Source organism: Rhipicephalus microplus, unplaced genomic scaffold (genome assembly GCF_043290135.1).
Source record: "Rhipicephalus microplus isolate Deutch F79 unplaced genomic scaffold, USDA_Rmic scaffold_13, whole genome shotgun sequence".
Taxonomy (NCBI): Eukaryota; Metazoa; Arthropoda; class Arachnida; order Ixodida; family Ixodidae; genus Rhipicephalus; species Rhipicephalus microplus.
Genome location: NW_027464586.1, coordinates 26,707,307 through 26,720,542, shown reverse-complemented (window position 1 = coordinate 26,720,542; position 13,236 = coordinate 26,707,307). Strand labels below are relative to the sequence as shown.

Genomic DNA, 13,236 nt, shown 5'->3' with positions numbered 1-13,236 from the left:
AAGTAGAGCCAGGTGCACGCAGTGCAACGGAAGTGGTAAGAGTGAAAGAAACGAAGTTTAAACAGAGAGGAGAGCAGCAAGCTGATTGTGAAGCTGCTTCGCGTGTTTTTTTACCGCGGGGTGCGCGGTGGCGGCCACGTCGCTACAGATTGCTCCCCCCTTTGAGAGGAAGCTGGCCTGCTTTTGTCGGCCACCTAACTGCAACAGTGCGCAATTAGTGGAAGCGTAGAGCCAGGTTGTAGAAACAACATCTGCTTTATTTTGACAACCAGGGAGTCGAAAATAGAGCCAGGTGCACGCAGTACAACGGATGTGGCAAGAGTGCAAGAAACGAAGGAAAAGCAGAGAGAAGAGCTACAAGTTGATTGTAAAGCTGCTTCGCGTGTTTCTATGACCGCGGTGTGTGCGGTTGCGGCCACGTCGCTACAGATTGCTCCACCTTAGCGAAGAAGCTGACATGGTTGTATCGGCGACCTGACTGCAACGTTGCGCAGTCAATTGAAGTGTGGAGCCAGGTTGTAGAAAAGTACATGTCTTTTCGGTAACATCTCCTTTATTCTGAAAACGAGATAGTCGAAAGTAGAGCCAGGTGCACGCAGTGCAAAGGAAGTGGCAAGAGTGAAAGAAACAAAACAAACACAGGGAGGAGAGCAGAAAGTTTATTGTAATGCTGCTTCGCGTGTTTTTACGACCACGGGGTGTGCGTTGGAGGCCACGTCGCTACAGATTGCTCCCCCCTTAGAGAGGAAGCTGGCCTGTTTTTATCGGCCGCCTAACTGCAATATTGCGCAGTCAATGGAAGTGTAGAGCCAGGTTGTAGAAAAGGACATGTATTTTGTAAGAACATCTCCTTTATTCTGAAAACCGGAGAGTCGAAAGTAGAGCCAGGTGCACGCAGTGCAACGAAACTCGCAAGAGTGAAAGAAACGAAGGAAAAACCGAGAGGAGAGCTACAAGTTGATTTTAATGCTGCTTCGCGTGTTTTTATGACTGCGGGGTGCGCGGTGGTGGCCACGAGGCTACAGCTTGCTCCCACCTTAGCGAGGAAGCAGGCCTGTGTTTATCGGCCGCCTTACTGCAACGTTGCGCAGTAATTGGAAGTGTAGAGCCAGGTTGTAGAAAATGACATGTCTTTTCAATAACAACATCTGCTTTATACTGACAACCAGGGAGTCGAAAATAGAGCCAGGTGCACGCAGTACAATGGATGTGGCAAGAGTTCAAGAAACGAAGGAAAAACAGAGAGAAGAGCTACAAGTTGATTGCAATGCTGCTTCGCGTGTTTCTATGACCACGGTGTGTGCGGTTGCGGCCACGTCGCTACAGATTGCTCCACCATAGCGAAGAAGCTGACTTGTTCGTATCGGCGTCCTGACTGCAACGTCGCGCAGTCAATGGAAGTGTGGAGCCAAGTTGTAGAAAAGTACATGTCTTTTCGGTAACATCTCCTTTATCCTGAAAACGGGAGAGTCGAAAGTAAAGCCAGGTGCGCGCAGTGCATCAAAAGTCGCAAGAGTGAACGAAACGACGGCACTGGCAGTATGCGGTGGTCTTACAATCCGCTGATCTTCTTTACGCAGCTTCTCGGCTTGTTCGGGCGTGCGAATGCCAGTCACCCGGGATCGTTTGTCGGAGGCCTATCTGCGCATGACCACCATTCAACCCAGCACGTGTCTTGCCTGCCGCTACCAACGTCGTTGGATGGACTATCTCACGGATCGTCTACGTCGTTGCTTACAGCGGAGGATGTCAGCCTGCAGGCGGCGCCATCGTGCATCTGGACTACATATAAGCTACCTCCGTTCCTCAAGCTCAGTGGGCACGGCGGCACTGGCAGTATGCGGTGGTCTTACAATCCACTGATCTTCTTTACGCAGCTTCTCGGCTTGTTCGGGCGTGCGAATGCCAGTCACCCGGGATCGTTTGTCGGAGGCCTATCTGCGCTTGACCACCATTCAAGACAGCACGTGTCTTGCCTGCCGCTACCAACGTCGTTGGATGGACTATCTCACGGATCGTCTACGTCGTTGCTTACAGCGGAGGATGTCAGCCTGCAGGTGGCGCCATCGTGCATCTGGACTACATATAAGCTACCTCCGTTCCTCAAGCTCAGTGGGCACGGCGGCACTGGCAGTATGCGGTGGTCTTACAATCCGCTGATCTTCTTTACGCAGGTGAGATTACCAAACGAGAAGTGTATCCGTACTAGCGACCTTTTTTTGCTTGTGCTGCCGTGCCCACAATTGTGTGTCATGATGTGTACCACCACGTCTGTACTAAAGAAATTGTTGTTACTACTTGGTGGAGATATTGAAACAAACCCTGGCCCGCAATTGACGCAAATCTCTAAGCAGCTAGAAGCAATTGCTAGCGATATTAAGGAAATAAAAGAGACCCGATTGGTCAACATAGAAAGCAAAATGGATACCCTCACGCGACTGGAACAGAAGGTGGAGGCGTACCAGGAACAAGTGGCCTCTATGAGTGCTCAAATCCTGGTTCTAGAGAATAGAATTGATGAATTAGAAAACTACAGCAGGAGATCAAATTTGATTGTTTACAGCATACCTGAGGTTGAAAAAGAGACCAACGAAAGGCTAGAGCACGTAGTGAACAGTGAAATCATTGAGGGCACTCTGGAACTGAATCTGGTTGCAATATAACGGATTCATCGTTTAGGAAGGCCCGATCCAATCAAGACACGACCTGTAATCTTCAAACTGCTTGACATGAGAGATAAGAGCAGTATACTAAAGAACGGTCATAAACTGAAAAATACTAATTTTTCAATTGGGGAGGATTTTTCAAAAAAAGTACGAAATGTACGTAAGAAACTGTGGGAAAGTGCCAAACCGAATCGCGATAAAAAGGAGAAAGTTGCATTAGCATTTACCAAATTGTACATAAACGGTAAAGCCTATGTCTGGGACAGCGATAAAAATGAACGAGTACCACTACAAAAAAACGACGCCATGAACAGGAGCCGCCCAATGACACGGCTCCATGCATTGGCAGTAGGGTCATCACACTAGGCAAGAGTAAACACCAAATGAACCATTCCATACCCTTTAACAAACACGGCGCACAAAATAACCTAAACATTTGCAAGGAACGACAGCTGCGAATCATCAATTTAAATGCACGAAGTGTCAATAACAAAACAGAACAGTTCGAAATTCTGTTACTTCAACATGACCCTCACATTGCGGTAGTCACTGAAACCTGGTTGCGCAGTGATGTAAGTGACGACCACGTTTTCCCCCCTGGTTACAATATATACCGGAAAGATAGGGAATCTAGGGGGGGCGGGGTTGTCGTTTTGATCAAGAGATCAATAGAAGCCGTCTTTGTTGATAATCCTTTTGGGCTTGAGTGCGCATGTCTTAGATTGTCTTGTTGGGGCTTCAGTTTCATTCTTTATGCTCTTTATAGACCGCCGGATGCCGGAATTGATTACGTTGCCAAATTACGGGATCACATGCTCCAGTTCCAAAATAGCAAAATAATACTGATTGGTGACTTCAACTTCCCAGGAGTCAACTGGGAGCGGTTCCAGACAGACTATGAATCCAAAAAACAAATACATATTTTGTTTGATATAATGCTTACTCACGACTTGATCCAATTAGTTAAAGAACCCACTCGTGTGAACGCTACATCCAGTTCTGTACTAGATCTTGTATTCGTTCACCGCGACTTTAGAGAGAGTACAGTAACAGTAGAAAAGGGCTTGTCAGATCATCATCTTGTTTGTACCGCTCTGCCATTGGGTCGGTCTGTCAGTACTGATAAATGTTCATCACGCTCTTTCAAGGATTATTCACGAGCTAACGATGAATGTATAATTGAGCATTTGGAATCTTCCCTTGATGATTTTGATGGGGACGACGTATGCGCCCTTTGGAGTAAATTTAAAGAAATGTGCCAACACTGCGTACAAAATTTTGTGCCAAACAAGCGCAAACGAGTCTATAAACACACGCCCTGGGTAACCCGGAAGATAATTCACCTTAAGCGAAGAATTAAACGCTTAAAAAAAAGACATGTACAATCGCCCGTTGTAGAAGAGATAAAGAATACTTTGGCACGTGAGGTTCGTGGCTCCAAAGACTATTATTTTAAAACATTGTTGCCTAATTTTATTAAAAATGACCCCAGTAAATTTTGGAATTATATTTCTGAAAAAAAGAAGCCGGTGAAGGAAATTGTAGTGAATGGTTCTGTTATTTCAGACCCGCAGGCAATTGCTCAGCATTTTAACCAGTACTTTCAAAGTGTATTCTCTGATTCTTGCGCATGTATGTTGGCGCATACCGCAGTGTATCGTCCTAGTGATGTTGGCTTTATTTCTTACTCTGGTGTGTTATCTATGCTTTTGAACCTTAATACAAAAAAATCATGTGGTCCCGTCAGCATTCCAAACATATTTCTTCGTCGCTATGCTGAGTCACTGGCTAAATTTCTTGTTGTTTTATTTCGTACTTCTTTAATGTATGGCGAGCTCCCCGAAGACTGGAAGATAGCTCTGGTTGTACCTATCTATAAAAAGGGCGACCGCCTATGTTTTCAGAATTACCGTCCAATATCACTAACATCTTCTTGTTGCAAACTAATGGAACACATTGTCGCCACTCGCATTCTTGAATACTTAAACGACCATAATATTCTAACAGGTTTCCAGCACGGGTTCAGGAAAGGGTACTCCACCGTCACACAGTTAGTTACAGTATTTCATTCGTTTGCACACACCTTAGACAACACCGGTCAAATAGATGCAATATTTCTAGACTTCAGTGAAGCATTCGATAAGGTACCACATGACAAATTAATTCTTAAGATGCGAAATATTGGCCTCCCCGAAATTCTGGTCACATGGGTTGCAAATTACTCGACAAAGAGCAAACAACTGGTCATAATAGATGGAATAGGGTCCGGCTATCTTGATGTCACTTCGGGAGTTCCTCAGGGAAGTGTGCTGGGTCCATTGCTTTTCATACTGTATATAAATGATATTGTTAATGTAATTACAACTGGTGTGCAAATTCGGTTGTTCGCGGATGATGCAGTCTTGTTTCGGGATGTTTCGTGCTGTGCTGATCAGTGTGAACTTAATACCAATCTTAATAATATACTTGAATGGTGCAAGAACTGGGGAATGGTGCTGAACGCCGACAAAACACTGTATCTTCGCATAACACGAAAGTAAGTTCCGTACGACTATCAATACACACTAGGAACATCGCCATTGAAACAAGTCACCAGTCATAAATACCTCGGTGTCACACTAACCAGCAATCTCTCGTGGAATTTACACATTTACAATATTTGCTCATCTGCCTTTCGTAAGCTATGCTTCTTAAAACACAAACTCAGAAATTCCCCTTCTGACGTCAAGCTCCTCAGCTACTTTACTTTTATTAGACCTAAGCTCGAATATGCCTGTATAGTCTGGGACCCCTACACTAATCACAACATCCGTAAAATAGAAAGAATTCAGAGAAAAGCTGTAAGATTTATTTACTCTAAATACTCACGTACTGATTCTCCCTCACAAATAATGCTTGCTAACAAAATCCCCAGCCTTGAAACCAGGAGAAAGTGCTTCCGTCTTGATTTCCTTTCTTGACTAAGTAAACGTGCACTGTCCATTGACCCATCTCCATTCTTGTCACCGTTACAAACAAGACCTACTAGGCACCACAACCCGAGTGCTTTCGCCCCATATTTTGCTGCTACTGACACCTTCAAGTACTCTTTTTTTCCGCGTACGATACAAGAATGGAATGAATTACCCCATGTATAAGTGCCTTGTTTGCTTGTATTGTTTGTATTTTTGCATTTTATCTTCTTGTGCCCCCCTGCTTGGACCTAACCATGGTCTGCAGTATGTATTAAATAAACAAATAAAAACGAAGGAAAAACAGAGAGAAGAGCTACAAGTTGATTTTGATGCTGCTTCGCGTGTTGTTTAGACCACGGGGTGCGCGGTGGCTGCCACGTCGCTACAGATTGCTCCCCCCTAGGAGAGAAAGCTGGCCCGTTTTTATCGGCCGTCTAACTGCAACAGTGCGCACTCTGTGGAAGTGTAGAGCCAGGTTGTAGAAAAGGAGATGTCTTTTCAGTAACAACATCTGCTTTATTTTGACAACCAGAGAGTCGAAAATAGAGCCAGGTGAAATCAGTGCAAGGAAAGTGGCATGAGTGAAAAAAAAACAAAGGAAAAATAGACAGGAGAGCTACAAGTTGATTTTGATGATGCTTCGCGTGTTTATTAGACCACGGGGTGCACGTTGGAGGCCACGTCGCTACAGATTGCTCCCTCCTCAGAGAGGAAGCTGGCCTGTTTTTATCAGCCGCCTAACTGCAGCATTGCGCAGTCAATGGAAGTGTAGAGCCAGGTTGTAGAAAAGGACATGTCTTTTCAGTAACAACATCTGCTGTATTCTGACAACCAGAGTCGAAAGTAGAACAAGGTGCACGCAGTACAACGGAAGTGGCAAGAGTGCAAGAAACGAAGGAAAAACAGAGAAAAGAGCTACAAGTTGATTGTTATGCTGCTTTGCGTGTTTTTATGACCGCGGTGTGTGCGGTTGCGGCCACGTCACTACAGATTGCTCCACCTTAGCGAAGAAGCTGACATGTTTGTATCGGCGACCTGACTGCCACGTTGCGCAGTCAATGGAAGTGTGGAGCAAGGTTGTAGAAAAGTACATGTCTTTTCGGTAACAACATCTCCTTTATTCTGAAAACCGGAGAGTCGCAAGTAGAGCCAGGAGCAGGCAGTGCAACGAAAGTCGCAAGAGTGAAAGAAACGAAGAAAAAACGGAGAGCAGAGTTACAAGTTGATTGTAATGCTGCTTCGCGTGTTTTTATGACCGCGGGGTGCGCGGTGGTGGCCAGGTCGCTACAGATTGCTCCATCTTAGCGAAGAAGCTGACATGTTTGTGTCGGCGACGTGACTGCAGCGTTGCGCAGTCAATGGAAGGGTGGAGCCAGGTTGTAGAAAAGTACATGTCTTTTCGGTAACAAGATATCCTTTATTCTGAAAACCGGAGAGTCGAATGTAGAGCCAGGTGCACGCAGTGCAACGAAAGTCGCAAGAGTGAAAGAAACGAAGTTTAAACAGAGAGGAGAGCAGCAAGCAGATTGTGAAGCTGCTTCGCGTGTTTTTTTACCGCGGAGTGCGCGGTGGCGGCCACGTCGCTACAGATTGCTCCCCCCTTTGAGAGGAAGCTGGCCTGCTTTTGTCGGCCACCTAACTGCAACAGTGTGCAATTAGTGGAAGCGTAGAGCCAGGTTGTAGAAACAACATTTGCTTTATTTTGACAACCAGGGAGTCGAAAATAGAGCCAGGTGCACGCAGTACAACGGATGTGGCAAGAGTGCAAGAAACGAAGAAAAAACAGAGAGGAAAGCTACAAGTTGATTGTAATGCTGCTTCGCGTGTTTTTATGACAGCGGGGTGCGCGGTGGTGGCCACGAGGCTACAGCTTGCTCCCCCCTTAGCGAGAAAGCTGGCCTGTGTTTATCGGCCGCCTAACTGCAACATTGCGCAGTCAGTGGTAGTGTAGAGCCAGGTTGTAGAAAAGGACACGTATTTTCAGTAACAACATCTGCTTAATTCTGACAACCAAAGTCGAAACTAGAGCAAGTTGCTCCCAGTACAACGGAAGTGGCAAGAGTGCAAGAAACGAAGGAAAAACAGAGAGAAGAGCTACATGTTGATTGTAATGCTGCTTCGCGTGTTTCTATGACCACGGTGTGTGTGGTTGCGGCCACGTCGCCACAGATTGCTCCACCTTAGCAAGGAAGCTGGCCTGTGTTTATCAGCCGCCTAACTGCAACAGTGCGCACTACATGGAAGTGTAGAGCCAGGTTGTAGAAAAGGAGATGTCTTTTCAGTAACAACATCTTCTTTATTTTGACACCCAGAGAGTCTAAAATAGAGCCAGGTGCACTCAATGCAACGAAAGTAGCAAGAGTGAAAAAAAACGAAGGAAAAACAGAGAGAAGAGCTACAAGTTGATTGTAATGCTGCTTCGCGTGTTTTTAGGACCACGGGGTGTGCGGTTGCGGCCACGTCACTACAGAATGCTCCACCTTAGCGAAGAAGCTGGCCCGTTTTTAACGGCCATCTAACTGCAACATTGCGCAGTCAATGGAAGTGTAAAGCCAGGTTGTAGAGAAGGACATGTATTTTAGGTAACAACATCTCCTTTATTCTGAAAACCGGAGAGTCGAAAGTAGAGCCAGGCGCACGCAGTGCAACGAAAGTCACAAGATTGCAAGAAACGAAGTAAAAACACAGAGAAGAGCTACAAGTTGATTGTAATGCTGCTTCGCGTGTTTCTATGACCATGGGCTGCGCGTTGGAGGCCACGTCGCTACAGATTGCTTCCCCCTCAGAGAGGAAGCTGGCCGGTTTTTATCGGCCGTCTAACTACAACATTGCGCAGTCGATGGAATTGTAGAGCCAGGTTGTAGAAAAAGACATGTATTTTCAGTAACAACACCTGCTTTATTCTGACAACCAGAGTCGAAAATAGAGCCAGGTACACGCAGTGTAACGGAAGTGGCAAGAGTGCAAGAAACGAAGGAAAAACAGGGAGGAGAGCAGCTAGTTGATTGTAAAGCTGCTTCGCGTGTTTTTATGACGGCGGGGTGCGCGATGGCGGCCACGTCGATACAAATTCCTCTTACATTAGCGAGGAAGCTGGCCTGTTTTAATCGGCCACCTAACTGCAACATTGCGCAGTCAATGGAAGTGTAGAGCCAGGTTGTAGAAAGGACATGTCTTTTCAGTAACAACATCTGCTTTAATCTGACAACCAGAGTTGTAAATAGTGCAAGGTGCACGCAGTACAACGAAAGTGGCAAGAGTGCAACAAACGAAGAAAAAAAAGAGAGAAGAGCTACAAGTTGATTGTAATGCTTCTTCGAGTGTTTTTATGACCTCGGTGTGGCGGTTGCGGCCACGTCGCTACAGATTGCTCCACCTTAGAGAAGAAGCTGACATGTTTGTTTCGGCGACCTGAATGCAACGTTGCGCAGTCGATTGAAGTGTGGAGCCAGGTTGTAGAAAAGTACATGTCTTTTCGGTAACAACATCTCCTTTATTCTGAAAACCAGAGTCGAAAATAGAGCCAGATACACGCAGTGTAACGGAAGCGGCAAGAGTGCAAGAAACGAAGGAAAAACAGGGTGGAGAGTAGCTAGTTGCTTGTAAAGCTGCTTCGCGTGTTTTTATGACCGCGGGGTGCGCAGTGGCGGCCACGTCGCTACAGATTGCTCCACCTAATGAAGAAGCTGACATGTTTGTATCGGTGACCTGACTGCAACGTTGCGCATTCAATGGAAGTGTGGAGCCAAGTTGTAGAAAAGTACATGTCTTTTCGGAAACATCTCCTTTATTCTGAAAACTGGAGTGTAGAAAGTAGAGCCAGGTGCACGCAGTGCATCGAAAGTCGCAAGAGTGAAAGAAACGAAGGAAAAACAGAGAGAAGAGCTACAAGTTGATTGTAATGCTGCTTCGCGTGTTTTTACGACTGCGGCGTGCGCGGTGGTGGCCACGTCGCTACAGATTGCTCCCTCCTTAGCGAGGAAGCTGGCCGGGGTTTATCGCCCACCTAACTGCAACATTGCGCACTTAGTGCAAGTGTAGAGCCAGGTTGTAAAAATGGAGATGTCTTTTCAGTAACAACATTTGCTTTATTTTGACAACCAGAAAGTCGAAAATAGAGCCACGTGCACTCAGTGCAACGAAAGTAGCAAGAGTGAAAAAAACAAAGGAAAATAGAGAGGAGAGCTACAGGTTGATTTTGATGCTGCTTCGCGTGTTTATTAGACCACGGGGTGCGCATCGGTGGCCACGTCGCTACAGATTGCTCCCCCCTTAGAGAGGAAGCTGGCCTGTTTTTATCGGCCGCCTAACTGCAACATGGCGCAGTCAGTGGAAGTGTAGAGCCAGGTTGTAGAAAAAGACATGTCTTTTCAGTAACAACATCTGCTTTATTCTGACAACCAGAGTCGAAAATAGAGCCAGGTACACTCAGTGCAACGAAAGTAGCAAGAGTGAAAAAAACGAAGGAAAAACAGAGAGACGAGCTACAAGTTGATTGTAATGCTGCTTCGCGTGTTTGTAAGACCGCGGTGTGTGCGGTGGCGGCCATGTCGCTACAGATTGCTATCCCCTTAAAGAGGAAGCTGGCCTGTTTTTATCGGCCACCTTACTGCAACATTGCGCAGTCAATGAAGGTGTGGAGCCAGGTAGTAAAAAAGAACATGTCTTTTTGGTAACAACATCTGCTTTATTCTGAAACCTGGAAAGTAGAAAGTAGAGCAATGGCACGCAGTGCAACGAAAGTCGCAAGAGTGAAAGAAACGAAGTTTAAACAGAGAGGAGAGCAGCAAGCTGACTGTGATGCTGCTTCACGTGTTTTTTTACCGCGGGGTGCGCGGTGGCGGCCACGTCGCTACAGATTGCTCCCCCCTTTGAGAGGAAGCTGGCCTGCTTTTATCGGCCACCTAACCGCAACAGTGCGCACTTAGTGGAAGTGTAGAGGCAGGTTGTAGAAAAGGAGATGTCTTTTCAGAAACAACATTTGCTTTATTTTGACAACCAGAGAGTCGAAAATAGAGCCACGTGCACTCAGTGCAACGAAAGTAGCAAGAGGGAAAGAAACGAAGGAAAAACACAGAGGAAAGCTACAAGTTGATTGTAATGCTGCTTCGCGTGTTTTTATGACCACGGTGTGTGCGGTTGCGGCCACATCGCTACAGATTGCTCTACCTTAGCAAAGAAGCTGACATGTTCGTATCGGCGAACTGAGTGCAACGTTGCACAGTCAATGGAAGTGTGGAGCCAAGTTGTAGAAAAAAGTAGATATCTGTTCGGTAACATCTCCTTTATTCTGAAAACGGGATAGTCGAAAGTGGAGCCAGGTGCACGCAGTGCAACGAAAGTCGCAAGAGTGAAAGAAACAAAGGAAAAAGAGAGAGGAGAGCTACAAGATGATTGTAATGCTGCTTCGCGTGTTTTTATGACCGCGGGGTGCGCGGTGGTGCCCACGACGCTTCAGCTTGCTCCCCCCTTAGCGAGGAAGCTGGCCTGTGTTTATCGGCCGCCTAGCTGCAACATTGCGCAGTCAGTGGAAGTGTAGAGCCAGGTTGTAGAAAAGGACATGTATTTTCAGTAACAACATCTTCTTTATTTTGACAACCAGAGAGTCGAATATAGAGCCACGTGAACTCAGTGCAACGAAAGTAGCAAGAGTGAAAAAAACAAAGGAAAATAGAGAGGAGAGCTACAGGTTGATTTTGATGCTGCTTCGCGTGTTGTTTAGACCACGGGGTGCGCGTTGGAGGCGACGTCGCTACAGATTGCTTTCCCCTTAGAGAGGAAGCTGGCCTGTTCTTATCGGCCGCCTAACTGCAACATTGCGCAGTCAATGGAAGTGTAGAGCCAGGTTGTAGAAAAGGACATGTATTTTCGGTAACAACTTCTCCTTTATTCTGAAAACCGGAGAGTCGAAAGTAGAGCCAGGTGCACGCAGTGCAACGAAAGTCGCAAGAGTGAAAGAAACGAAGGAAAAACAGAGAGGAGAGCTTCAAGTTGATTGTAATGCTGCTTCGCGTGTTTCTATGACCACGGTGTGTGCGGTTGCGGCCACGTCGCTACAGATTGCTCGACCATAGCGAAGAAGCTGACATGTTCGTATCGGCGAACTGACTGCAACGTCGCGCAGTCAATATAAGTGTGGAGCCAAGTTGTAGAAAAGTACATGTCTTTTCGGTAACATCTCCTTTATCCTGAAAACGGGAGAGTCGAAAGTAAAGCCAGGTGCGCGCAGTGCATCAAAAGTCGCAAGAGTGAACGAAACGACGGCACTGGCAGTATGCGGTGGTCTTACAATCCGCTGATCTTCTTTACGCAGCTTCTCGGCTTGTTCGGGCGTGCGAATGCCAGTCACCCGGGATCGTTTGTCGGAGGCCTATCTGCGCATGACCACCATTCAAGACAGCACGTGTCTTGCCTGCCGCTACCAACGTCGTTGGATGGACTATCTCACGGATCGTCTACGTCGTTGCTTACAGCGGAGGATGTCAGCCTGCAGGCGGCGCCATCGTGCATCTGGATTACATATAAGCTACCTCCGTTCCTCAAGCTCAGTGGGCACGGCGGCACTGGCAGTATGCGGTGGTCTTACAATCCGCTGATCTTCTTTACGCAGCTTCTCGGCTTGTTCGGGCGTGCGAATGCCAGTCACCCGGGATCGTTTGTCGGAGGCCTATCTGCGCTTGACCACCATTCAAGACAGCACGTGTCTTGCCTGCCGCTACCAACGTCGTTGGATGGACTATCTCACGGATCGTCTACGTCGTTGCTTACAGCGGAGGATGTCAGCCTGCAGGTGGCGCCATCGTGCATCTGGACTACATATAAGCTACCTCCGTTCCTCAAGCTCAGTGGGCACGGCGGCACTGGCAGTATGCGGTGGTCTTACAATCCGCTGATCTTCTTTACGCAGGTGAGATTACCAAACGAGAAGTGTATCCGTACTAGCGACCTTTTTTTGCTTGTGCTGCCGTGCCCACAATTGTGTGTCATGATGTGTACCACCACGTCTGTACTAAAGAAATTGTTGTTACTACTTGGTGGAGATATTGAAACAAACCCTGGCCCGGAATTGACGCAAATCTCTAAGCAGCTAGAAGCAATTGCTAGCGATATTAAGGAAATAAAAGAGACCCGATTGGTCAACATAGAAAGCAAAATGGATACCCTCACGCGACTGGAACAGAAGGTGGAGGCGTACCAGGAACAGAGTGCTCAAATCCTGGTTCTAGAGAATAGAATTGATGAATTAGAAAACTACAGCAGGAGATCAAATTTGATTGTTTACGGCATACCTGAGGTTGAAAAAGAGACCAACGAAAGGCTAGAGCACGTAGTGAACAGTGAAATCATTGAGGGCACTCTGGAACTGAATCTGGTTGCAATATAACGGATTCATCGTTTAGGAAGGCCCGATCCAATCAAGACACGACCTGTAATCTTCAAACTGCTTGACATGAGAGATAAGAGCAGTATACTAAAGAACGGTCATAAACTGAAAAATACTAATTTTTCAATTGGGGAGGATTTTTCAAAAAAAGTACGAAATGTACGTAAGAAACTGTGGGAAAGTGCCAAACCGAATCGCGATAAAAAGGAGAAAGTTGCATTAGCATTTACCA

At 46.5% G+C, this 13,236-nt stretch overlaps 1 protein-coding gene across 1 annotated transcript; it reads left to right on the top strand.

The window, feature by feature from the left end:
- The first annotated feature begins 1,535 nt into the window (after window positions 1–1,535).
- LOC142784015 (uncharacterized) lies at window positions 1,536–13,004 on the top strand. The gene is made up of 2 exons (XM_075882627.1): window positions 1,536–2,174; window positions 11,934–13,004. Exons 1-2 carry the CDS (start codon window positions 1,542–1,544, stop codon window positions 13,002–13,004), a joined length of 1,704 nt encoding a protein of 567 aa, XP_075738742.1. The 5' UTR covers window positions 1,536–1,541.
- The last annotated feature ends 232 nt before the right edge of the window (window positions 13,005–13,236 follow it).

What these genes read in the sequence shown, in the direction of transcription:
- LOC142784015 (XM_075882627.1), top strand. Translation starts at nt 1,542, where the DNA reads ATGCGGTGGTCTTACAATCCGCTGATCTTCTTTACGCAGCTTCTCGGC. An exon ending in CGCTGATCTTCTTTACGCAG is followed by an intron (nt 2,175 to 11,933) that starts GTGAGATTACCA and finishes TTCTTTACGCAG; the next exon opens with CTTCTCGGCTTGTTCGGGCG.